Source organism: Somniosus microcephalus, chromosome 32, assembly GCF_052327205.1.
Source record: "Somniosus microcephalus isolate GS21.2 chromosome 32, FLI_Smic_1.0, whole genome shotgun sequence".
Classification (NCBI taxonomy): Eukaryota; Metazoa; Chordata; class Chondrichthyes; order Squaliformes; family Somniosidae; genus Somniosus; species Somniosus microcephalus.
The window spans coordinates 35,679,445-35,706,992 of NC_141018.1; the positions used below are offsets into that span (position 1 = coordinate 35,679,445).

Below are 27,548 nucleotides of genomic sequence, written 5' to 3' on the forward strand. Positions count from 1 at the left end.
TTTATCCACCTGGTCAGGAGAAACTGAGACAATGCGGGCATGGAAGCAGACATAAGGGGAAGAAACAAGCAGGCTCCTAGTCCTAGTGCCTCACACTGGATAATGGCAGATGCACTGGCCGTCAGAATTGACCTCAGAATATTATGTACGGAGTACTTAAAGCACACATTTCTATTATACCACTAAATGGATTGCAACAATTCCACTCCCCCATGTGCTATTTGTGCACAAACTTCTTGTAACCCAATACTGATCTACTCTACACTGTTGTACATCTTTCATTACTTGTATGTTCTCTTTTTCACCCATTCTCTCCTCCTTGACTGAAGACAGGCAATGATTTGGCACCTCAATCAGAGAGCTGGCAGAGACATGGGCCAAATGGGCCCCTGCACTGTAAGCCTCTATGGTCTCTGTTCGTACACTGGTGCTTTGTGAATGAGTGATGAAACAGTTAGCTCTTCCCATCTTCAAGAGGCCATAGTCATGATGGTAAACACCGAGTGTGACCCAAGCCATAGCACAGTATGCTCCCAGAATCACATTTTGATGTAAACACTAAGCTGATTGCAGCTTGACTGCAAAGTAACATCGCAGGTTTTGGATCTACAAACCCACAGTATTTCATGTCTGGCACTGTGCAGTATTCCAGTAAGTGTGTGTAGTCCTAAAAGCCCTCAATCCAATCATTCATAATCAACACCAATACAAGTGCACAATTTCCAATGATCGCAGACTAATTATGATTATAGCTAGGATAACAAAGCAGCAATAGCTGATTCTCTGTTATGGTTTCAACTGTTGCCATGTGGAATATGAATGATGAATTGCACACGAGTTTAGTAGATATTTTAACTGAAAGAGCTTCAGTTTTGACTGTTTATTACATAGCACTGTATAAGTTTAGACAAGTTCAAAACAATGGTCAGAATACAGACACATTTCAGTTTCCAATGCTGCCATTTACAGCCTGTTTGAGTCACCCAAAAGGTTCTCCCCCAGCTGGTGCTTACTGGGGTCACACTCCACGGTGCCTGATGCCCTCCAGTTCATCATGTCGGAGCCTCGGCAGTGAATGCCTACAGAATAATGCAGTGGGGTGCATCTCAGCCAAGTGCAATCAACCCTGTCTTCGTCCAACATGTACACACCTCAGGAGTTACTGGATAATCAGCCACAGGAGTCCCGTTTGATTTCACCCGTCCCCCCCTTCTCTTAGCCTGGGACACTGAAGCCAATGGTGGTTCCCACCACTGCCCAGGTTAAGACTGGCAAACTCAGCACAGGCCAGAGTTTGAACTTGGTACCTTCCTGACTTTGTACCACATCAGATGTTTATAAATTTTACAAAAAGACATTACAGTTTTTTTTTTAAAAAGATGTCCAACATGTTGACTTCCTAATTGCCAGCACGAAAATATTTGAACAATTTGCAAAGTCCAATAGTCTTCAGGTTAGAACAGAGACAGAGAATTCTAGATGCACAGAGAGATTGCAGTACAAATATAAGCGCTAATTTTGCCCGTCCACCTTGTCTACACGTTCGGCCCATGGTAGTCAGTTCTGAATTTGAATATTTGAAACAATGCTTAAAATTACCACTGCCCCGTGACTTTTTCATAAACAGGCACAGCACAAGCTTTCAGCAAATCAGAACAATTAATTCACTGGGGTAGGAAAGTAGGGAAGTGTTTCAAAGTACTCCATTTTATATAAAAATATTGTTTTTATAATGCCAATTTTTGCATAGTTGGTGCTACAGCAGCAATGTGTGAGCTACAGCACAACAAAATCAGATCTACTTTATCAGTAATGTAACTGCAGATCCACCAGCATCTGCAGAGAAAAGGCAGACGGACATTCCAGGTGTCGGCCTTTTATCAACAGTTCCTGTTGTGGTGAACCTGTGGAATTCTCCACCACACAGGGCAGTTGAGGCCAATTCATTAAATATATTCAAGAAGGAGTTATATATATTTCTTGAGGCTTAAGGGATCAAGGGATATGGGGAGAAAGCAGGGACCGGGTACTGAATTTGGATGATCAGCCATGATCGCATTGAATGGCGGAACAGGCTTGAGGGGCCGAATGGCCTACTCCTGCTCCTATCTTCTAGCCGATGGATCTGTCGGCGTACTCTCAGAATTTTCCGGTTTAACTGCACTACAAAAATAAACTGTTCAACATCCTTTGACGCTCTTGTAACCTATCTTCAGTAGGGAATGGGATTTTTTTAAATTGGGAATTTCGAGATTAATATTGATTTGACTTCTTAATTTGTAGTACACACCAACTGAAATTTCATACATTAAGTTTATATCAGTTCATTAAAAAAAACGGATTTTTTGACCACAAGATACATCAGGCCAGGGCTCCCTCTGTCAGTGTGCCCAGTATCAACAGCAGGAAGCAGCCTCTCACACCCCAGAGCAGCTCCACTGAAAAAGGTGCGTGCGGTGCTGCCCAACTCCCAGATCAGTTCGGGGGCAAGTCTGAAATCATGGACTCAAGTTTCCAATGAAGTCACCTCTGGGACTCAATGGACCGCTCCCTGGTAATGTCGAGATTCATCAGACCCAATTAGATAGGGCTCCACAGAAGCCAGAAAAAGAACAAGATTTTTATCTACACACATTTTTTTCCCCCCCCCTAACATAAAATGAGAGATTACTCCAAAACAAAAAGGAACTCTACCTAGGCTTTCCTTCCCCTTTAACCCAACTCAAGTTTATGAAAATCTGCCCCAAGATTGGAGATTCTTCACTCCAAGATTGAATAAATGCAGTACCTACAGTCATGGAACAGATTCAGGCAGACATAGGAAGAACACTGTCGAACATATATCAAAAACCGGAATCTTCTCAAATAGAAGATAAAAATTATGCCAGACCAGCCATCATTACTACACTATTTGGTAGCAACTAAATAAAGTCTCTGTAGCACACTATGAAGTTATGGTTAGTGTTTAAAGGCTCCCCTCACCGCCCATACAACTATTTTACAGTATGTTTTTGTAAAACATTGAGAGAAGGCTAATACAAGAATAAATAAATGAAAATGCAAAAAAGGTGCAAAACCTCATGATTAGCTTAAAAGAATATTTACACAATTTAAATGTGCAGAAATTAAAATATTTAAAACTGGGTACGATCAATTAAAAAGGACAAAAGCCATAAGATTGTGTGAAAAAAATAACCACAGCGAACCAGAGGTGGGCTATGACTTTTACAACCAGTTAGATGTCAATATTCATGCAAAGCCCCAACTGGATTAATCATCAAGATCTTCATCGCTTCCCAAACCAAAAAATAATAATTTAATTTGCAGTCATTTAGTTGGTACAATTAACTACACTATTGTGTGGTTCCATCTCTGCTAAACAGTGATACAAGAGGAGGTTGAACTTAATGCATACAGAAACAGCTGTACGCTACTATATGGAGATTACGTTCCTAAGTTCTTGATGAAGTTTCATTAAGTTTAACATTCCATACAAACACACTAAATTAGGAAAATACGATGAGCACCAATAGTGAAGGGTTTGGGCTCGCCACATTTAGCATGAACTGGGGAATTAGAGCAGCTTATTTCACTCCTTTGAGGCCTCAAAATAATTGTATAGAATGATCTGTGATCAAAAATTGATAATTCTGATTTAAAAAAAGAGAGTTGGCAACCAACTTCATAAGTTACAGACCAAAAATTAGCACCTAAAATTACACTCAGAGGACAGGGTTTTGTGGATCAATACACTATTCTAGTCGAACCCTGAAGACTCCAGATCGTTTCTCCTTCTGCTTCCTCCCCTCTCCAATGATTCTGCGGAAAGTGACTGTTGGAAACATCACGAATATTAGTACTTTATATTTAATTAACGGTATTGCACTGGGTAGGGCTATTCAGTAGGAAGATCCATTTGAATTTCTTCACATTAAAACACATGTAAAAACAACAAATGTACTTTTAAACCCCTGTTCTCCAATTCCCCGTTTTGGCAATGACACTTTTATGCAGGCTGCACAGCAAGGTCAAGCTTACCATTACCCCTCTGCTCAGCTGTGGCATTTTTCACATAACCTGTCATTTACAGTTTGAAGTAATATATTTCCTAACACGCCAGCTCTAATGCAACACGTATACAGTATGCAGACTTCATTTTGTGCACATGCAGCTGTGTGTGCCCCCAACTTTCCAGCTCCCCGCCGGTATCTCGCCACTGATTCAGGTATGGATGTTGGTGGTTGTCGAGTTGAGAATCCGCGACCGACAATCAAACTTGGAAGCTTTTGAAAGTTCTTGCTGGAAAAGAAAAAAAGGAAAACAAAAACATATGAAGTTGACAGAATACCTGTTAAACTAGTACGATATGTTCAAAAAGGACATACAGGAAACTTTGGTTTATCCAGAGGTTGTATGTCCGGAATACTCGATCTAACGGCAAAAATCAGGAGCCGTTTTCTATAAGTTATTTTTAGTTCTCGTTCTTTTTTCCCCCCAAGTCAGCCACTGCAAGGTCCGTAGCTATAGCAACAGCTTCAGCTAGAGACGCTTGCAGCTGCAGCCGACTCTTTAGAAGCTGTTGCTAAGCAACAGTGTTTTTTGTCAGATACGGAGATGAAAACCTCCGTATGCTTCAACATTAACTTTGTATGTCCGGCAGTTTTGATAGATCGGCAACACGCCGGTCCCGGATATCACAAAGTTTCCTGCATCACACAGGCAAATTTCAGTTTCTTAGATGCATCATTCATCAAAAAAGTCACCAAAACCTTTCCTCATATTACAGCAAAGACAATTCAGAGTTTCGCTAGGGAGGCATTTGGATAGAATGCAGGTCATGCATTAGTTAGAGGTGTAAAAAAAAAAGTGGCGAGAGAGATTGAGGTGTGTGATGCCATTACTTTTTGACCAGGAAAGTAGCAAATGTCATGACCCAAGAAAACACCGCAGTATGGCTCATTAGGAACAGCTTTGTTTGCAGTGCAGGTCAGATCCCAAGAGTGCTCTGAGGCGCGAGCACTGAGCATGTGTGTCACACAGTTAAAGCATTAAGAAATAATAAAGTGCTTTGTTCAAATATTAAAAAAATTAAGCTCCCATGGTTTCAATTAATTACCTAAACTGAAGCAATTACTTGAGAAAAGTTGGGAAAACGACAATATTTTCAATATTGCAGTACATTAAAATACAGTGGGAGTGATCAGAGCTTCGAGTGAGAAGCTGGATATATTGGAACACCAGGTCAATGATAAATGTAGGATAATTGTACAGGTTTTCCTTCACCATAAAGAGCTGAAACCCGGAATTATGCCAGTAGGGAAGGGACCACAGTAAAAACCTTTTACACTTGACAAAGTTTTCCCAGGAAGAAAGATGATTGAGCCATTTTTAACCATATTGTAGTCATGACTGATAATAGCTTTAAAAAAATGTGAACCCAACGTTGCAAACTTCACATTTGTTGAACCAAAATTCAAAGGGGGAACTAAAGGGACACCAATTATAATGTTAGTACATTCCGCCCTTCCTTTACCCACTAATGCTGCTCCTGCCGCCTCTCTTCTCGGATCCTGTACATTCCTGCGTCATTTCAGAAGACCATTATGGCCCATCAGACTGCTCCCAGTGTCTGGAGAGGTAACGGGGCAGATTCAGCAGAATATCAGGGGTTAAAGTATGAGTATAGGTTGCCAAACTTGGCTTGTATTCCTTGGAGTTTAGAAGGTTGTGGGGTGATCTAATTCAGGTGTTTAAAATGATAAAAGGATTCGATAGGGTAGATGCAGAGAAGCCATTTCCTCTGATGGGGGAATCCAGAACATGGGGGCACAATCTTAAAATGAGTGGTGTCTTCCAGGAGAGAAATCAGGAAGCACTTTTTCCACATGAAAGGGTAATGGAAGGAAACTGGGTCAATTGAAATGTTCAAGATTGAGAGCGACGGATATATATATATATATTTTTTTATTAGGTAAGGGTATCAAGGGATATGGATCAGAGACAGGTAAGTGGAGCTGAGGTATAGATTAACTATGATTTAATTAAATGATGGATCAGGCTTCAGGGGATTGCATGATCTCCTGTTCCTATGTTCGAGTGTGGGAATTCAGGTTGATTTTCCCCTCCCTAACCCAGGGACATTGGGTTACCAATACAGCACCCCTATTACTGCTCTGACTAAGATCAGCTAACTCTAAACTTTCTGATGTTCACATCAGTGACTCACTTCCTCAACCAGCTGAAGCATTCCAACTACACAGGAGATGTTTCAGAGGGCAAGTGCTTTAGTTATACTTTAAGCAACGGTCCTTCAGTTCCCCAATCAAATCTTGTAGCTCAAATCATTTGCTATATTGGATTCACATTGCATTAGTCCCACAGCAATAATTCAGTTGCGAAGCAAAACAGAAGAGAGAAACTGTGGTTTTTGCAGGTCCATCATTTATCCAAATACTGCAAGCATAGGATCCAAACTGACCATTAAAGCAGCACCATCTACCAATCCCTGGGAGTGTTTCCTGGTATAGAGTATTACAGCGGGACTGATCTACTAACCTTTGCAAATAGTGGATTTGAATTGCTGATTTATGATATGGACAGGAAAACTAAACAAAACACTTGCTGACTTGTACATGCTCAGTGCACATAGAGAAAAGAAAGATGTTAAGCAGGCAAAACTGTAAAGCAGAAAATGAAGCCATTAAAATGGTCTGTTAGTGTGCAGCTACAATTCCCCACCTGCTGGGGTGAAGGGCAGCACTAAGAAATACTGAATAGAAGCAAACCATCAGAGAGGGACAAGTTACTCTTGACCATCTCCTTGCATCTACAGAGCACACGAGACACGAGAGCAGGTCACCTACCTACCATCTAGAATCGTCCTCGTTCGTTATATGGCGTTCAGTTTCTATACGAAACAGAGTATTGCCATCAAGACGAAAAAATTCCACGTGTATAGTTAGGAAAACTGCATTATCTACACAGTATTCCAGGTGACCCTTTCCCAAAAACCAAGACAAGAGTGCAAATTTGCAGGGAATTTATAAAGATACTGGCAATACAATAACTGACATACTCAGCACACAAAATTTGCACATTAATTGTACACTAGTTTTGTGCCTGCATTGCCACTGGTATCAGTTGTGTATCAGTTGGCATTTTATGATCAATTATAAATATTTCAATATTTTATCATGCCAACTGCAATGGGGTGTGCGCCATCAGATGCAGCTTCCCCAGGATAAAGCAGCGTACGCTCGGGGAGGGAAATCTGTTTCCCCAAAAGGACAAAAGTATATTGCCCATGGTGGTTCATGGCCATTGGTGGCACAGGATACCTCCTCTGGTAACAATTATAGGAAGCACTTGTCAGGTATCACAAAAGGACAGGGTAAGGTTATACTGGGTAATTACTCCTGCAGTCTTGAAAGCATTAGTTTTATAGAGTAAAGGATGCTAAATGGTTAAAAGCAATGTGACTAAGCAGATACAGAGCCCAACGGTGCAAGTAAAATAGCTTTCATGCAAGCATGCCATAAACAATCAGCAACCACAAACAAAGAAACAAAATGGCAGCACACAGTCAGGAACTATGAACTCTAACCCAATACCCAACCTCTCTAATTGGAAATACACTAAATTACATGGGGAAAAGAGATCTGAAAATTTAAAAATACAATACACAAAAAACTTTCAATTACCTGCCCATTTATAAAATTACAACATTTGTCAATGCAGCATCCAGACTAGCTGTTAGAGAAGTAACTGTACACAGGATACTTTGTGCGTTAGTCTCAGTGTATTAATGCTTCTAGTTTAAAGAACAGAAGTGTTGCAGGTTGAGGGGGTATAATCCTCAGTCAATGAAGAATTACATGAACCCAGTTTGATAAACCTATCTAATCACTTGGTGGACACATATCAGAGCACCTTGAATCTACAGGTATGAGAACAGGGCTGTGTAGTTAATGGCGTTAAGACTCTTTCACTACATTGAGTTTGGAAACCCTCTATGGTGTGTTACCATACCGACCTGCAAAGGGCTGCAGTAGATTTGTGCAGGCTCCTACAGTGGAGCTGAATCCATCTACAAACACAGAATAAAATAGGTTATCAGGACTCCCAGAGTAACTGCTGATGGAGAGAACAGGGTGGATTCACTGTTTTCAGGAGAGAGTGCGAACACCTTCTGTCCAAGTCCCACAACTCAATAAGCCAAGATCATGCAAAACATTTTTAAGCTACCATCTGCAAACTGTTGGACACCATTAAAATAAATCTACTAAAAATAAACATTAACACCAGGTATCCAAGAACTGAAGTTTTTGATTGATTTACTATACTACACTATCAAATTGCTGAGCAGGAGTTTATCCCAAGTGGCAGCAGTAAACCAACCAACATTTAACCTGCACTCCACCACACTACTGAAACAAATTGCACTTGGGGCCGAGCTCGAGTTCTGGGATACCTGCAGCCAAATGGACCAAAGAAAATTGCATTTCCATCACTCCCACAACATGCTACAAATACAATATGTATCATAGACTGGATGATTATAATCCAGGTCATTCCCTAGCCCCAAGGTGGTCAGAATGGGGTCACAAGCTAATAGCTGCATAAACTGTGCTGTGCGATATTAAAGATTTGAAATAAATATATAAAAGAAACAATTGTACTGAACAGTCCTTAATGCATGGGCTCTAAATCACAAGACTCTCTTACTGGCACACCCTTTTACATCCCCCCATCCCCACAATATGCTGATTAAAAGTGTGGGTGAAACGTTGTTCTACTTTCCAAACCTGCACCTCCCCCATGACCTCCAACAACAACTGTGTGCTGCCACAGCGATTGGTAGATGACTGCAAAAAATGAAATTACCGCAAACTCAGAATAAGTGGTGGCAACTGAATTTACGCTGAGGTTATGTTGTGGGGTGGAGATGGCGGTGGACGCACCACTCATTGCTGTTGCATTTAGGTGAGAAATATTCTCTTTGTTCCTTTCAATCAGGCCAAGGCGTGGGGGCTTTGTAGCTGAACATCCTGGTGTGCGCACAGAGAGTCCTGGCTAAAAAGAGCAGGAAGAAGAGCGAATTAGACTGGAAATCCTGAAGGCAACAGCATTAATGTCAATTACTAGTGTTGTCACTAGGAAAGCATCATTTTTGGCATCTGAACTTTTTATACTATGTTCACCTCACTATCGCCCAGTAGTACAATTATAAATGTTGCCCTCCAAACTTGGGTTTTCGGGAAAGGCTATTTTGAGCTGATGCAACAATAGGGTGAAATATTGATGAGAGCAATTGTGAATACCTTTACATAGGGATAGCTCAATATATTAAAAAAGTGAGAATCAATGGCATATTGTTATTGCTACACAAAATAAGCTCTATAACTAACTTTAAAAAAAGACATAACTCTTCATTTCATAAGGTGGACAAGAGCTGTACGTCACACACAGTAAAGTACTGCGTGAGCGTGTCATTAAACTTGGAAACAAAGGATCGGTGTCCCGAGTAAGACTGCGAGATCCCCGCACAATTTCTGCCTTTGTTGTGTACGATGACAATCAAACTCGAGTTGGAAGACATTTTTATACTGTCGGGCTGCATTAAAAGAATTTTACATAAATGGAAACCAAGATCAAAAAGCACTGATTCTAGCATAAGGTAGCCACACAATTCTAACCAGAAGTCCGCCAAGGAGATCGGCAGTAAGATTCCTCCGTTAGCTCAGGTGGCATGCAATAGCTGTACACACCTTGTCTGTGTCAAGTTAACCAGCTGGGGTGCTACATTCTGAAGGTTGGTCAAGGACACAATCAGAATTGACGGTGACGCTCTCGCCAACCAACCAGCCAGCACTCATTGACTAGCCTTACACAAAGGGCTATTCAGGCTACGCACTGACGGGTTGCTGATTCCTATGGAACTGTATCCCAGCAACAATCAGCACCTTCGGGAGAGGTAGTGAGAAAATTGGGGAAAGAAAGAATACGGTCAGGAACTTTTAGAAAAGAATAGGTAAAACAAGAAAAAGACATTTGTATTTGAAAAAAGTTACGTCACCGCAGAGTCTTAACCTGAGGTAGAGATTAGCAGTGCTTACAAATGACAATACAGGTATAGCTTCAATCATTTTTTAAATTCATAAATATATTCTTACAATAGGAGATACTGACCCCTATAATTGTAATCTTAACCAGAAACAGACACCTGATCGCACATTTATTAGAGAACAAAACAAAGCGTGCAGGCTGGTGACTGACCTTGCGTCCAGACAGTGGGGGTCGGGAGACGGGTGAGTAACAGACGCTACCGCCAATGGCAGAGCGAAGGGTGCTGTTGGGGGTGGCACTGGAGATTGTTGTACCATTCAGCTAAGACAAAAGCAGGTAAAAAGGAAATATTAACGCAAGGGTCTGTGGGGCAAAAGGAGCAACAGCACATCATGCGCAAGTAGGTTTTAGTGGCAACATTGAATTCACATTTTAAAATACAAAGCTTAGATTTGTAGCTCAGCAGAAGCAATGTACAATTAACAGCAGCAAATGGTGCAATTGTTATACCATCCATACTATGCAACTTTGCAATAAACATGCAGCAACACCCAACGTTCAATACCCACAATGCAGAAGAGTTGAAAAGCAAATAGCGTTAATCTCAACCACCGAGGACGATGGATACTGTGGAGTAGTGCAAAGTAATAATCAAGTGGTTCGCTCCCCAAACCCCACGGGATGGGTTCAATCAGAATCTGGATCCTTCGAGGATATCACCGACCCAATCACAGGTATACTGGGACAGACATACACACAGACCGTTTACCAGCAGTCATCAATATGGCAGACACCAAATTGTACTCATTACCAAAGCAATCAGTGACAATCACCAAGAGGCTTGTGGGAATAGGTCACTTGCAAATTGAAAATGACCTGTATTGATTACCCGTTGTGTGCGTATTCAAAGCAAGAGACAAAAGGTACAGCTTACAACAGTTTTTAAATGCCCTTACCTTCCGTAATTTCCCCGGCGTATTCATTCCATTAAGCCTTCGCTTGCTTGGAGTCTTGGGGGCACTGCCATACAGCATTTCCACCTCAATCAGCCTGCTCTTCTTCAGTTGCTGCAGTGCAGACAAGACCCTGTTAATCCCCAATCATACACCCGAGAGGCAGATGAGATTCTACTTCCTAAACGTCTGGTACTATGGGAACAGAGACTTTTTCACCTCTGGAACCTGGTGTTCCACCGAAGGAGATAAAAGCCTTTACGCCTTATGAAAAAAAGAGCTGTCGAGACCCTCAAGTTAAGTCAATCCGACAAACACACACAAGACAACATTCATCGTTAGGCAGTTAAATGTACAGGCCCAGTGGCACATTACATCAGTGTACCCTACATTGCAATCTCAGTCAGGCCATTTAAATTTTTTACAGAAGGGAGGGAACTCTGTTCCTATGCAAGCCCTCCCAAAGGTCGACTCAGAAGCAACACTGGCAGAGATCTGTAATTGGATAAATCAGACTGCAATCAGGCAATAGTGCACATCACAGAAAACAGTGCAACCATGAACAAAGTTAAATTAAAGCTTGACCTCACCCGTTCTTGTTTCTCCTGCTCTTTCTCTAATTTATGCAGCTCCCATTGCTCTGTCACATAATCCATGAAGTTCTGTCCATTAACCAGAAACTGCAAACAATGCTTCTGCTCCCAGGCATCGATCTGAACTTTTAACTCTTCCTCCAGCTAAAATACACAGCAATTTGTTAGTACCCTTGCAGAAAAAGTACAAAGTTGCCGAATGAACACAGCCTCCCCCTGCCCCTCCAGAAACCGTTAGCTGCCTTGGGATTCAACTTTAGTATGACGCAATCCACTCTATCGAATCATTTTAAACACCTTTGGTTCCAAGAAAGACAAATTGGAATATTTCTTAATGGCAAGAAACGATAAACTGTGGAGGAGCAAAGGGCCGAGTGTGCAGGTACACAAATCACTAAAAGCTAGTGCACAGGTACAAAATGGCTAATGGACTGTTGGTTTTTATGTTAAGAGGGTTGGAGTACAAAGGGAAGGAAGTTTCAGTTGTACAGAACCTTGGTCAGACCCCATCTGGCGTATGGTATTCAGTTCTGGGCACTACACCTCGTGAAGGATAGATTGGCCTTAGAGAGGGTACATCATAGATTAATACTGGAGCTAAAAGTACTAAGTTATGAGGACAGGTTGCATAAACCTGGGTTGTAGTCCCTGGAGTTTGGATGGTGGAGGGGTGATCTAATTGAGGTATGTGGTAAACCACTGTTAACCTGTACATGCCTGTGTGGTAAACCACTGTTAACCCTGTACAAGTCCAGGCATGTCTCAGCCCCTGGCTCCACCCCTAAGCCCGGGTATAAAGGTGACTCACCACCCTTCCCCCGGGAGCTCTTAGGATGGATTCACTAGCAGAGGCATGCTCTAGTTCTTAGTCAATAAAAGCCTACTTCATACAAGTCCATCTCGTAGTCTTTGGTATTGTTGATTATCGAATCATTTTAAACACCTTGATGCGCTGAGTAGATGCAGAGAAGCTATTTCTTCTGGTGGGGGAATCTAGAACAAGGCAGCACAATCACAAAGAGAGAGCTAGGCCTTTCAGGAAGCACTTTTTCCACACGAAAGGATAGTGGAAATGTGGAACTCAAGGCTGCGGAGTCAATTGAAAATTTTAAGACTGAGATCACTAGATTTTTATTTGATAAGGGTATCAAAGGATATGGATCAAAGGCAGGTAAAATGACTTGAGGTACAGATCAGCCATGATCTAATTAAATGGCAGAACAGGTTCAAGGGGCTGAATGGTCTACTCCTGTTCCTATATTTACTATCAGGTTAAAAAAAAAGTTACACCAGGCATTAGCAGAAAACGATGTCAAAATACTGAGTACAATTGAATATCCTATTAAATCACAATGAGTCTCACCCAGCAGATATCCTAATTTTACAATTTCAAATAACTGTTCCAAACTACTTCACCCAATACCACTCCCAGTTTAAATAAAACCGTGCAAGTCAAGACGATTCTATTGCTATCACATTGGACAGGGTAGAACCATTTTTGACAAGCCCACATTGTGAACCGTGGCTAATATACAACATATTCAACATACAGACACACTATTGCGTTACGTACTTTAGGCAGCATTTTATACAGCTTTGTTCTCTGCTTCTCTTCTTTTAATAGGTTGCCACCTCGATTGGTGAACCGGTTTGGGTCCGATGCTTTCTTCTGCAAGAACAACATTTTAACATGGCATCATTTGTTTTGATGAGGTCTCCGTCAGCCTGGTTAAGTAAGCTGTCCAACTCTGAACGCAAGTGGCAGCCAGAGGGGTTGAGTTGCTATAAGCCCGTGTCTTGTGGCCTGGTCAAGAACCCCCCCACCGCCCAAAAAAGAGTGGCAGGGTTCGAGTAACAGCAGTATCACAGTACAATCTGCTTAATCAGAACGAACTTAAGTACCAACAGAATCCAAGTGCTACTGTATAGAATAGGTTCTTGCTTCTCACCTCAAACCCCAGATAAAGCTTCCAATTCTCTTCCCACTTCCAGACACCCTCAAACAGCTGCTGGTGTGCTTGATAATACTGCTTTAATCGATTGAGCTCCAGGTTATGGAGCTGCAACAAGGCCTCTGTGTAATCCTCTTTTGAGAAGAGGGTAAGAAAAAAAGAATTTTAGCAAATTATAAATCGAATCCAGTGAAATGTACATCACACCAGTCTAAACTAAACTTTCATCAAAACTGCTGCTCTGTTGAATTTCAGTTCTGAGCGAAGAGACTCAAAACCTGCACGACCCCAATTGCCGTTTGGAATTTCTGGGTGATTGGACCAAACCTTTTTCAACTCAAATGTTTCGACATAGAAACAAAGATTAGGAGGACAAATTTGCTTAACAAGGAGATAAGTTCCTAAAACTAGAAGAGTAGGACACTGACATTCTTCCTCCAACTTGATACTACTCATATTTAGTATTTCCCTTTTTTTTAATGCTGTGACTGCTGCCAACGACCGGAAGCTGCGCAGAAACGTACTGCGCATTAATCTGGAAGCTCCAACGACCGGAAGCACGAGGTTTCTGCTTTTTTAGGGAACGAGCCCGCTCCCTTCCCAGCTTTAAAAATGTTTTAAACGAGCCCGCTCCCGTATCGAACTGGAAGCTGCGTAGAAGCGTCCTTTTTTTGATTCCCTATTTATGTCACCCATTGCCTAATGCCTACAAGAGTGTGGACACACAAATTAGATGACTCCTTCAGATTTCCCTTCCCTTCTACTCCTCTTCGCCCCCACCACCCCTCTAAAGCTGGGAGACACGGCAGCGTCAGATCAGCTCGGCCCCGGCTCAACTTGAAGCAGATTGGCAACTGAACGGAATGGAAGTCAAATTCACCTCCATCCTTGCTTTGCGTTACCAAATCAGCAGACTATCCTCCACTTTCTCTCTCCTCCCCAATAGTTGCCACTATTTTATGACGTGTATTTCAGTCACTTTTCCAGCTGGGAACAGGTGTGAAAATGCATCTGCGCACAGATCCCAATAACACAGGCCAGTGCCCCAACTGCCAATTGTGGCAAAGTTCAGAGAAACTTTAAGCAGCCGCTGAAATATTTCAAATCATAGTAGCCTGGTTCGAGTACGGCTGAAATATGCAACAAGTGATGTGGAATCGGAGTTACCTACTGGTACTCCCCCAAAGTATTGTGTTCGCATCAAAGGCCAGATTCATGAAACATCTATCCTCATTTCAGTTGGCTACAATTGCCCCTCTCACCAGAAAAAACTTATGAACTGACCGTCATGAATCTTGCCATTCATGTAGAAATGACTCACGAGATAACACTGGGCGGCCAGCTGGTGGCGCCGTCCAAGGAGTATAAATACTCGGGCATGGGCCCAGCTTGCTCAGGATGTTTCTGTAACCAGGAACTAGTGATGTAACTAGAATCTCATGGTTGTGAAACAGTTGATTAAAGCCTTGTTTTATACTCAAACCAAGTGCTTACTAGTTTTACGTCACTGACCATATAAAAAACAGGAACAAAATACAGTGCGGAGAAAGGTAAAACAACCAAAAGATTAGTTCCGGTCCTAATTTATGTAGTTAACAGTACCCATCGACCGTCAGCAGAGGGATCGCTATCTACACAGCTCATGGAGATACCAATGGAAAGGAAACCAGCAACAGTAGTATTCGACAGACGCAGGCCTGTGCCCTGCCGTGCGAGAAAAGCTATTAAACGCCCAAGTCATTCGGAACAAAATTTAAACAAACCATCATAGTATGGAGCAAATGCTTGTCGCTGTCCAGAGCTGAAGAAACATTTCTCCCAGTAGGATGCCAGCTCTTGCCTGATGGCTTCAATCACATTTCTCATGTTCTGTAGTTTCAGTACCTCTAGATGCTCCAACTCTGTCTGTAACTGAACCACAAAATACACTGCTTATATCTGCAGCAATTCCTCACTAAGGATTGCTCCTTAACTTCAACCTCTACAAACCATGGATTGGAATCTAAAGATCCCTGGGAGTTTTCAACATTGGACAGAAGCAGTTAATAGCTCATTTAGATCAATTTTCTTGAGCAAACCCACTTAACCTGCTAACTGCGAGGACAGGGTGGTATCAAATAATTAGTAACGGGCTGCCAGAATAGAATTAAAGTGATGTATGGAGATCTCAACAGTTGATTTTTGGTCTATCATGTTATCTGATCTCAGCATGGGTGGCAGCATGGTTGGTTTGTGGGGTGGGGGGGGGGGGGGGGGGGGTGCTGGGGCAGGTTAAGAGACGAGGGAAGTCTGAGCTCCCATTCCTGATCACTGTCCAGTGGGCCCTACTGGAAAGTATGTGTGTAGATATCAGGTAAGGTTCAACCATGGCAGCAGCACAGCTGATAACATTTTTTTTTAAAGCTGCAAGCGTTTGCGATTACACTCTGCAAATATCAGCATGCAAGTGCTTAATGTGTCTGTATGCAATTTCTTTATTCACTACTTCCAAGGCGTTTAACCCTTTTAATGTAAATGTCTAAACACCTCCATTAAAAACAAGTGAATTGCATGTTACGGTTCCAGATGTTAATGATTGAGATTTTGCTGTAGCAGGACATCTAACAGTCTCTGCCATTAGTTAGACTTGCTCCGGCATCCTTCAGCTCAAAACAATTTTAACCATAAAGTTGCTGAAAGTGCGAGCTGATAATGGCGCAGCGAGGGAAACAGGGCATCTGGGACCCGAGTGAACAAGGCAACCAACAGGGTATCTCCTTAACCAATGAGGTTTAAGGATTGGGGAAATAAATAGTGGAAGGATTGAGAAGGAGGGTGAATTAAAGGAGGTGAACTTAATGTCAAATTTGGTACAGAAAGAGAAATAAAAAGAGGGAAAGATTGGATTGAGAGAAAGAGAAAAAAAAAAACGAGAATTTTTTTTCTCCTGAATTTGACTTTTTAAAAAAAATCTCCAAAAAATTCAAAACCTGAAGGAATGAGACTGCACACTTGCAATAGTTAATTTTCATGCCAGAGAGATTGATTGGAAATAAACAATCACATTGTTAAAAGGGTATTTGCGTTACTAATTACTAGCCCTAAATATCCGTGGTGGGTTTAGTTCTTATCTACCGTGCAGATACAGCAACGTCACGATATTCAATGTCAGTGGTGAAGCAGACATGGAAATACTGTTTTCACGAAGCTAATGGTGGTGCGGCGGAACTCGGACAGCAACTCTTAGAGATCCGTGTTTAACTGTGCATCTGCTCTTCGCCTGGGTACTTAGTGCAGGCTAAGCTCCTGGTCTACAGAGCAGCAGTGATACCCGCCCTGCTGTATGCCTCAGAGACATGGACCATGTACAGCAGGCACCTCAAAGCACTGGAGAGGTACCACCAACGCTGCCTCCGCAAGATCCTGCAAACATATTGGCAGGATAGGCGCACCAACGTCAGTATTCTCACTCAGGCCAACATCGAAGCTTTGACCACGCTCGATCAGCTCCGATGGACGGGTCACATTGTCCGCATGCCCGATACGAGACTCCCAGAACAAGCGCTCTACTCAGAGCTCCGACACGGCAAGAGCCCCAGGTGGGCAGAGGAAATGCTTCAAGGACACCCTCAAAGCCTCCTTGAAAAAGTGCAACATCCCCACTGACACCTGGGAATCCCTGGCCCAAGATCGCACAAAGTGGAGGAGAAGCATCAGAGAAGGCACCGAACACCTCGAGTCTCTTCGCCGGGAGCAAGTGGAAGCCATGCGCAAGTCAACCCAAGCACCCCAGCCACCCGCCCGCCCCTTCAGCCACCGTCTGCCCCACCTGCGACAGAGACGGTAGGTCTCACATTGGACTCATCAGTAACCTGAGAACTCATTTTTAATGTGGAAGCAAGCCATCCTTGGTTCCGAGGGACTGCCCAAGAAGAATATACATATATAGGTACTTACTGCCTGCATTGTCTTAGCCCTGGAACCAATCATGTGTACAGCAGAAGCATCACGCTCTTCATGGGAAATCTGCAGCCAGTCCCACAGGTTCATTATTTGAGCTCTCAGCTCTGAGCACTTCATCTCATTCTGAGCTCTCTTCACCTCCAACTAAAGAGAAAATTGCATCAGAATTAATTATTCCAGACACAGGGACACAAAATGGAGACCCATTCATAGTGTAGTGTACAAAAAACTATTAGCTACAGCAGAGAACATATAGGCTAAAACATTTCTACAACATTCAAGGTCTTATTTACATCAATGCAAACAGCTGAATGCGAATGGTTTTCTTGAGAGCTTTAAAAATGTTTTTGAATTGTGTGTTCAGAGAAGAGGGCGCTGTTGCTGGTCCGATGCAGAATGAAGGCACTCCATTTTGACCCAATGGGCCTAGATTTCAACATAAGAGCAACTCCTATTGCACCAGTGTGTCATTTACATTTCCCATACCAGTCACCCCGTGGTCCAAGAGATTGCCAACTCAATGCCTGTTAATGCAAAATTAGGGCATGTTTTGTATTGTGAGCCCACGCCCGTTAAAAGTTGGGTTACGACTGCCCCAGATTCAGTTCATTAAACACACTTACAGTCAGCAACAGAAAACACTTTAATTCCAGTCAGGCCTGGCTTCAAACCCAGGTCCTAAAGCTGCAAGGATAAATGCAACCCACGCACTGGCTGTGACACATATATTCGATTCCTCAGCTTTTAAAGGTTGGACATCCTTAAAATTATGCTCTTAAATCCTTGGGCGAGCTTTAATGCCTTCGGACTCAGACTACATGCTACCAAATGAGCTAAGTCGATATGTTTGGAAGGGGAAGCGAATTAGTTTGCATATCAAATCAATACTTTCATCATTTGAAGCAGCTTGCAGTATTAAGTGATTACCAGTTTGCATCAATTTCCTTGAAGCTGGCTAACAGTTCCTTAGCAGGCTGTAAAAAGATATTAAATGAAAATGTGTTTTGACAGAATATTGGAATTTCTGTGCTTTAAAAAAAGATATGGGCCACTAACTTACAATTAGATAAATGAGCAACAGCAGCTGATGGAACACTGACTAGTCCCAGAGTTCAAAAATATCTGTGGTATTATGGGATGGCTTTGACAGACAGTCAAAACACTGCAATTTTATCCCCCAAGAGCTTCAGCCTGAACAAATAGGGCATAAATTGCTCCAAATGGAAATGCATGCACAGCACAAACATATCAGATTAAAGCAAATGTTCAGGAAAACTGCTCAGGCAGCCAATCACAGCTTGCAACAAGTATACTGCATTCGTAAAGTGGGCAGTAACCTTCCAATATCAGGCTGGGTGCAAATCAGAACTGGCTTAATTTCACTGCCACATTCATCCTTTGTTGGCCTTGATAAAATTGCCTTCTTTGGCAAAAATTGAAAATAATTCTCAGTATGCCTACCACTCAGACTCATCTGCCTGGTTAGGTGGTCAGAAAAGAGCCAACAGCACAATTGGAAGAGCAGCAGGAAATTCTCCCAGTGTCCTGGTCAACATTTATTCCGAATTAACACGTCCAAGAACAGGCAAACTGCTGATTTATCTCACTGCTATCTGTGGGACTTTGCTGCCACATTTTACTATGTAAAAAGGGAGTACAGTTCAACAGCAATTAATTGGCTGTGGAGCATTTCAGGATGTCCTGAGGATGTGAAAGGTGTGATATAGATGTAGTTCTTGCTTGATTTTATTTACACACCTGTTGAAGAAGTGTTTTCAGACCCATAAGGTTCTCATTAGACAGACAGAATGCATCCTCATCCTCGCACACAATATCTCTCTCAAAGCTGGTATCAGGCAGTTGATCGAGTTCGTCCATGCAAAGAATGATTTTTTTCTTTGTTTCAACAAACTCAGCCCTTCTGCGAGTCTAGAAATAAAATAGATCTATTAGGGAATTCAACGGTCCAGGGTTCCACACCTGCAGTTCAAGAACATCACACTCGAGCTTCATTTATACTGTGTAGGCAGGTGGTGATTTGTACATTAGGGGGTTCCAGATCACAGTAACATCACCTCATTAAGACAGTAGGGGTTAATGGGACGCTTACAACACGGCACATAGGTGTACATTAGGTAAATCTGTTGAATGCAATTTTACAACCGAGTTGGTACACTCCAAGATTTATCTGCTTCAAGATCTTAAATTTCTCTTTACCTTCTCTACATTAAGTGAAGCAATGTGCTCACGAAACAAGTTGAGCTGTTCAACACTGGGGACAGCGTCAGCATCAATGGAGAAGGATGCTGTACAGAGAATGTCGCAAAGGTCCTCATCTTGTTCCTTAAGGCACTTTAATTTCAGCATTCTCTCTTTCTTCTCCTTCAGGAGGACCTCCAATTGTGTCCGCAGATCTTTTTCCAGTTGCAGCATCGTACAATCTTCTTCTGGCTGTCACAGATGCAAGTTTAAACAGTTAACAAGACTGGGGGGGAAAAATTGAAATCTTTCCCTCTCCTTTCCCCCCTTATTCCAGAAAGAGGCGGTGTGTGGTGAAATTTTACTCTTACCATGCATACAGCCAAGTTGAGTTCCTGGCACACTGCACGCAGTTCCTTCTGGCACACATCAATGCTCCTTTTCAGCCGCTGCCTCAGATTTTCTTCCTCTGCAATCATCATATCCAATAGGCCCTATGTGCAATGGAAGGAGATAAATACCAGTCATGTTTCAGGACCTTTTTTTTCTTAAAAAGGATTTGGGAACGAGCTATGTTTGTGTTGTGTTTTAGCTGAATTCATATAGTTTTTCTTTTTAAAAAGCCACAGGCTGCGGGCATTGTAGATGTGTATTAAAGTCAGACTGTCACGTTTGTAAAGTTTAACAGTGCACAGTCTATTTGAAAACAGATACAGGGAGGGCCCAATTCATTTTGATGGGATGTTTTGTTTAAACTGGCACCCCAACAAAGTAAAAAAAGACAAAGCAGCACAGCCAGCTAGATCTGGGAGGAAGCTGAATCAGCGAAGAGTAACTTGCTCTTCAACCCAGAACCCGTCAGGATCAGAAGGCTGACCAGGAAAAGTTAAGTGAGGTTTAGCACATTAAAAAAAAAAAATTGTCTTTTGCTCGAGGAGGAATCTGTAGTTAGTTAAATCAAGGAGATATGTTTGTAAAATAAAACAACTTAAGGATTTGTAGTGTGTAATTCATATGGGGCCTATTGGCACTAAGTGTTTCAATCTGCCTTTGGAAAGATTGGAGGGACGTCTTGTGCGAACACATATGAAAGACAGCAGCCAGTTCAGATCACAAGGGGGTCTTTTTGCTACATGCTACTGTGTAACTCGATACTTGTAATACCAGAACAGCTTAGGTTTGGACAGTTGATTAATGCACCTTGTGATGTTTCACTGAAGTGCAAGTAGTTAATTCTGAAAATAATTTGTCACTTGCCTTGATGTGCTTTTTAACGACTTCTGTTCTTTGCAATCGTTGCTCTTCTGGGATCCCTATCTCTTCCCAGATATTCCGCAGATGGGAAAGTGCTCCATTGAGACATGTCACTGACTCTGTGGCCAGTGCGTCACTGCAAAGAGAGATAAAATGGTTAATTTCTGTGGTGACAGCAAAATATTAGCACAATCTGCTCAAAAATGCTAAAAAGTGAAAAGGACTTTCAATTTCACCTGCGTCTCAAACCAAACTAGAAAATTCAGATCTTAGAGAGCCTCAGAGAAATATCCTATAACAGAACTGAAGAATACATCATATTGCTAAATATTAATTAGTGCAGGACTTCAGGTCAAAAAAAAGCAAGTAGTTTGTTGTTGACACATCAGATTCTAGACTATTTCACAGATCATTGAGAGAAACTTAACATCGGTGGTAGGAAAAATAATGGAATCCCCACTAACGGAGAAAATGGAAGAACATCTAGAAACCAAAAATATAATAAATAGTTAACATAGATTTCAAAAGGGAAAGTCTTGCTTGACCAATCTAATTGAAATTTTTGAAGAGGTAAGAGAGAGAGTAGACAAGGGTAATGCAGTAGATGTAATTTATCTAGATTTTCAAAAGGCCTTTGATAAGGTTCCCCATAATAGACTGATGAACAAGGTCAGAGAATGCAGAGTCAGGGGACAAGTAGCAGAATGGATAGCTAGCTGGCTTCAAGAAAGCAGAGGTAAAGGGTAGCTATTCACAGTGGCAGAAGGTGGGAAGTGGAGTCCCACAAGGATCAGTGCTGGGACCACTGTTGTTCACAATTTATATTAACGATTTAGACTTTGAAATCAAAAACAAAATCAATCGATTTAGACTTTGAAATCAAAAAGACTAGATAAGCATATGAGGGAGAAGGGAATCGAGGGTTATGCTGATAGAGTTAGATGAGGAAAGACGGGAGGAGGCTCGAGTGGAGCATAAACACCGGCATGGACTGGGTGGGCCGAATGGCCTGTTTCTGCGCTGTATATCCTACGTAACTTCAAGCTCAGTGATAGAGGACTCTCTGGATATTTATCCACGTTAAAAAACTACTGAAATAATGCAAAAGTGTCAAAATTCCTACATATACCCAAACAGGACCAGGGGTTCAGTCGCAATGGTAGAACACATTTTGTTTTTCATTTTAATCTTGCCAAAAAATTCTGAGTCCTTTTGTTAATGCAGCTTAAGTTGGTCGCATGAGTTTGGGGGAGGGGATGTTAGGACCGGAGGAAGTTACAGAGATGGAGAGGATAAGAATTTTATGTTGAAGGCACTGGAGGACCAGGGGTCAATGTAGATCAGCAAGGACTGAAGTGATAGGCAAGTGGGACTTGGTGCAGGATCGGATATAGGCAGAACAATTTTGGATGTGCTGAAGTTTAGAGGGTGGAGGATGGGAACTGGCCAGGAAATCATTCGAATAGTCGAGTCTGGAGGTGCAAAAGACATGGATGAGAGTTAGAGCTGATGCAAGAGCAGGGACAGAGGTGGGTGATTTTTGGAGGTCAAAATGGTGATCTTTGTGATGGGAGAGGACATGGAGTCGAAGCTCAGGTCAGGATGAAATAGGACGCCGAGCTTGTGAACTGTCTGGTCCATTTGGAGACAGTGGCCAGGGAGCGGAATAGAATTAGTGGCAAACATGCAGAGTCTGTGGTGGGGACCAAAGACAATGGCTTTGGAATTCCCAGTATCTTACAGGAGTAAATTTCAGCTCATCCAAGATGTTGAACAAGTGGTCTGACAGCACAGAAGTAGTGGAAGGCTTTAGAGGTACTGGAGGGCTTTAGAGGTAGTGGAGGGTGTTGTTGGTATACATATGGAATCTGACCCCATGTCGTCGGGAGATGTCGCCGAGGGGGGCCATGTAGATGAGGAAGCGGAGAGGGTCGAGGATAATCCAGCATAATGGTGTGGGGGCAGGAAGAGAAGCCATTGCTGGAAATGCTCTGGCTACAATTCTATAGCGTGGAACCAAGCAAGGGCAGTCTCACTCAGCTGGACAACGGAGGAGAGGCATTGGAGGAGAATGGCATGGTTGACTGTCAAAGGTTGCAGAAAGGTCGAGGAAGGAAAAATACACCTCGGTGACAGAGGATGTTTTTGTGACTTTGATTAGCATGGTTTCAGTGTTGTGGCAAGGATAGAAACCGGACTGGAGAGATTCAAACGTGGACTTGCAGGAAAGATGGACACTGATTTAGGAAGCGAGAAAATGTGCAAAAACTTGAACAAAAATAAATTGGTGATGATGGTTGTTTTGATGGGGAGAGAGACTGAATCCAAATTAAAGGGAACCGTTTATAACGTCAGCTAGCATAGGGTCTGGGAAGGGAAGTTAGATAATCAGTTAGTGGAAATGGGGTCAAGGGAGCAGGAGGTGGGTCTCGTTGACAAGGTGAGCTCAGAGAAGGTAGGAGGGAGATAAGAGAGAAACTACAGAAGGATGCAGGACCAGGGATGGGGCAGAGGTAAGGTTTTGCCTGGTGAAAAAGGGGAAGGTGATAGTAATTAAAGGGCGCAGGAGGAAAAAAAAAATTGCTGACCTCTATTCCTACTTCTGTGCGACATATTCTACAACCCTTTAGAGAATGTAGAATGAGAAATATTCTAACACCCCTGCATTGAAAAATTTAATTAAAATGTTGCTACTGAACAAATACATTTACATAGGATATACGGCACAGAAACAGGCCATTCGGCCCAACCAGTCTATGCCGGCGTTTATGCTCCACTCGAGCCTACCCCAATCTTTCTTAATCTATCAGCATAACCCTCTATTCCCTTTTCCCTCACGTGCTTATCTAGCCTCCCTTAAATGCCTCTATACTATTTGCCTCAACTATTCCCTGTGGTAGCAAATTCCACATTCTCACCACTCTCTGGGTAAAGAAGTTTCTTCTGAATTCCTTATTGGATTTCTTGGTGAACTAAAATAATGGCTCTACCCAAAGCAATGCAGCATGTCAGCCTACAGGCAGTTAAAACGAGTCAGTGCCTTGCTCTGGAATTTTAAAAACTCCCTGCCAATGTCTGCTTAGGAAGACACACCCAAAGTTTGTTCTTCAGTTACACGAAACGTTCTCTCGAATGTCAAGCTTATTTTACGGGTCTCTGGAATCTGTCCAATTAACGTTATGGGGCAGCTCACTAAAATAAAAATAACACTGCTGGCATTAAGGGCACCTTGAAGCGACCATATTGCAGCTGTGATTGCTATCTCCAACAGTAAAGAGAACCACTGTTCTCCATGCCATCAGATGCAGTGGCACTGCTTCATTTAACTTGGTGCCCGCATTAAAGAGAGGGTTGCACCTGATGACACTAAGTTATGGCTCAACCATATTCTATACTGAAGTGGTTCAGACTGTGATCCAATTTGATGAACCAAATTTTTGGTAGCACTGGTAAATTGTGATTTTGCCAATCACATCATCGGTTTGAATCAGAAGCCGGTTTTACAATACATAGCACCTCTCTGCCCAAACAGTGAAGGAAACTGCCAGCAGGATCATTTAAAAATACAATCTGAATTAAAGCGCCGGTGAGCGGAACAAGGGCTGACCAATTAATAGCAAACCAAATACTTCTCACTGCGGAATTTTGAAACAAGCACTTACTCAGCCATAACATCAGTAGTATTCACTAACAACTTGCAATTATACAGCACCTTTAACGCAGTAAAATGTCCCAAGGCGTTTTACAGCCAATGTGATAATGACCAGATCATCTATTTTAGTAATGTTAGTTACATCAGTGACTACACTTCAAAAGTACCTCATTGGAAGTGCTTTGGGACGGCCTGAGGTTGTGAAAGGCGCTGTAGAAATGCAAGTCTTTCTTTTATAAATATTGGCCAGGACACCGGGGATAACTCCCCTGCACTTCTTCGAAATAGTGCCCGTGGGATCTTTTACATCCACCCGAGAGCAGACGGGGTCCCACATTAACATCTCAACCGTAAGACACTAATAGGTGGAATGGTGGCAACTTTTGTCAACTTGCATTTATAATGTCCCTTTAAGGTCCTAATGTGTTTACAAACACTATACTTGTTGCTTTGTTGAAGTGGGAATGTTTGTGGACAAACAACCCCTGATGAGGAGGGGGGGGGGAAGACAGGGGCCGAGGGGGGAAAGACAGGGGCCGAGGGGGGGGGGGGGGGGGGGGGGAAAGACAGGGGCCGAGGGGGGGGGGGGGAAAGACAGGGGCCGAGGGGGGGGGGGGGGGGGAAAGACAGGGGCCGAGGGGGGGAAAGACAGGGGCCGGGGGGGGAGACAGGGGCCGAGGGGGAGGGGGGAGACAGGGGCCGAGGGGGGGAAGACAGGGGCCGAGGGGGGCGGTCGTGCCCCGAGTCCCTTTCCAACTAGCTGAGATTCGCGTCTTCGCGAGGGGACTTTTCCTGACCGGGCTCCGACGGTCGGTGCGGGTCGGGGGGTCAGAGCCGGCTCCCTCCCCACACACTCACACACTGATCGCTCACCTTCTCCTCACCATGCCGCCGCTGCTGCTGCTCCGGGGCCGCGGTCTGACGGAAAGTCTCTCGGTGTTGGGGTGTCCGCTCTCTCCCCGGGCTCGGGGTGTGTGCCGGGCTCTCTCTCTCTCTCTGACCGTTACTCCTCTCAGTTCAAATTTTCCAACCGCCAACCCACAGCAGGGCTCCCATTGGTTACGCCGCCCAGACGTCGGGCGCAAGCCAGCGATGACCTCACCCGAGGAGTGGGAACGGCCGGCGCATGCGTCACCCCTCATATCGGCGCATGCGCTTCCCCCCTTATATCGGCGCATGCGCTTCCCCTTCACAGAGGCCATTCAGCCCCTCCAACCTGTCCCTCCACCATGGCCAATCCATAGCTGACCCAGGCTGTACACTACATCTTAAATGGGAAGAATAGGCCTTTGTGTTCAGAGTACTCGCCCATTTTAATAACAAAATTAATACTGAGGGGATTTTTTTTAGTTAAAAAGCTATTTTTAAACCTGTGAGGGGGGCGGGGTCAGGTCTTGCTTAATGCTAGGGGGCCTCTTATAATGCCATCACTGAGGGTGCAGAGCATCTCTATGTAGGGGAACCTACTTCAAAGCCATTCTGAACTCGCAAAATCTCAGGAAACCACACTGCAACCTATAAAATCTGAACCCACCCCTCCTAATGTGGTTTCTCACAGTCAAAGGCTCCACTGCTGTGGTTATAGCTTTATTGAGTCCGGCAGAACTTTATTTTAAACCAATCGTACTCTAATTTTTTCATAAGTAAAATTTTAAAAATATCATCCCTTGCCAGCTTTTCATTTCATAATTGTTCTTTTCATTGAATCATAGAAATTTATGGCACAGAAGGCCATTTGGTCCATGCCGGCCAAAAAGAGCTCTCCAGCCTAATCCCACTTTCCAGCTCTTGGTCCGTAGCCCTGTAGGTTACAGCACTTTGAGTGCATATCCAAGTACTTTTTAAATGTGATGAGGGTTTCTGCCTCTCCCACCCTTTCAGGCAGTGAGTTCCAGACCCCCACCACCCTCTGGGTGAAAAAATTTCTCTCCAACTCCCCTCCAATCCTTCTACCAATTACAGGAAACTTTGATTTATCCGGAGGTTAACTGTCCGGAATGCTCGAGCCACCGGCAAAAATCAGGAGCCGTTTCGTTAGGTTTTTTTTCTTTTCGTTGCTTTTTTTTCCCCACCAGTCAGGCTCTGCAAGGTCTCGCTTAAGCTGTTGCTAAGCTACAGAGACGCTTGCAAGGTACAGCCGACTGTTTAGAAGCTGTTGCTAAGCAACAGGGTTTGTTGCCAGATACGGAGCTCAAAATCTCCGTATGTTTCAACATTAGCGCTAGTTTGTCCGGCAGTTTTGATGGGACGGCAACACCTCGGTCCCGTCGGTGCCGGATAGCACAAAGTTGCCTGTACTTTAAAGTTTATTAAGAAACCTGTTGAAAAGTGGAGAGGAAAGACCAGATGAAACAGTAAGTAGTGGTTAAAAGGCAGCAAGCTTCAGTTTTAAAACCCTGTAGATTGCAGGAAGGGAAAACTCTGCTGGAAAAGGACAAATTAAGAGTACAAGATGGTACAAATCTCAATTTCAACACAATACGGTTGCAGAGAGGAGAAAGACTGTGTAGTACAGACTATTTTGTGTAAGAGGAACACGAGAGGAAATTTCAGAGGCGCAATGACGGTAGTAGTATCGATGAACTAGAGACAAGAAAGGTTGCAACAGAGAGAAGTTGGATACATTATACATGTGTTTACAGACATGCAAAATAATTCATAGAAACATGCAAAATCAGAACTTGTAAAAATGGTATTACAATGGTCAGAGTGGTACAAACACAACCAGTCTGTGACAGGGTACGGTCGTGTAGTGGTTATGTTACTAGTCTAGTGATCAGTGAAACACGAGTTCAAATCCCACTACAGCAGCTGGGGGAATTTAAATTCAAATAATTAAATAAATCTGGAATAAAAAGCAGACCATGAAACTACTGGATTGTCGTAAAAACCCACCGTCCTTACCCGGTCTGGCCTACATGTGACTCCAGACCCACAG

At 43.1% G+C, this 27,548-nt stretch overlaps 1 protein-coding gene across 4 annotated transcripts; it reads right to left on the reverse strand.

Annotated features, from left to right (window-relative positions):
* Positions 1 to 838: 838 nt before the first annotated feature.
* On the reverse strand, positions 839 to 25,747 carry prc1b (protein regulator of cytokinesis 1b). 4 transcript variants are annotated; one of them, XM_085972382.1, is made up of 15 exons: positions 25,484 to 25,746; positions 20,962 to 21,094; positions 20,076 to 20,198; positions 19,723 to 19,956; positions 19,264 to 19,434; positions 17,500 to 17,649; positions 15,327 to 15,474; positions 13,561 to 13,697; positions 13,185 to 13,280; positions 11,609 to 11,755; positions 11,022 to 11,132; positions 10,276 to 10,386; positions 8,884 to 9,072; positions 8,033 to 8,086; positions 4,213 to 4,299 (listed from the first exon to the last, which is right to left on the reverse strand). In XM_085972382.1, exons 1-14 carry the CDS (start codon positions 25,495 to 25,497, stop codon positions 8,066 to 8,068), a joined length of 1,785 nt encoding a protein of 594 aa, XP_085828508.1. In that variant the 5' UTR covers positions 25,498 to 25,746; the 3' UTR covers positions 4,213 to 4,299; positions 8,033 to 8,065. The 4 variants fall into 4 exon arrangements, with proteins under 4 accessions (XP_085828509.1, XP_085828507.1, XP_085828508.1 ...); XM_085972383.1 differs by lacking the exon at positions 8,033 to 8,086 and having other exon boundaries at positions 839 to 4,299; positions 8,961 to 9,072; XM_085972381.1 differs by lacking the exon at positions 8,033 to 8,086 and having other exon boundaries at positions 839 to 4,299; positions 25,484 to 25,745.
* Between the last annotated feature and the right edge of the window lie 1,801 nt (positions 25,748 to 27,548).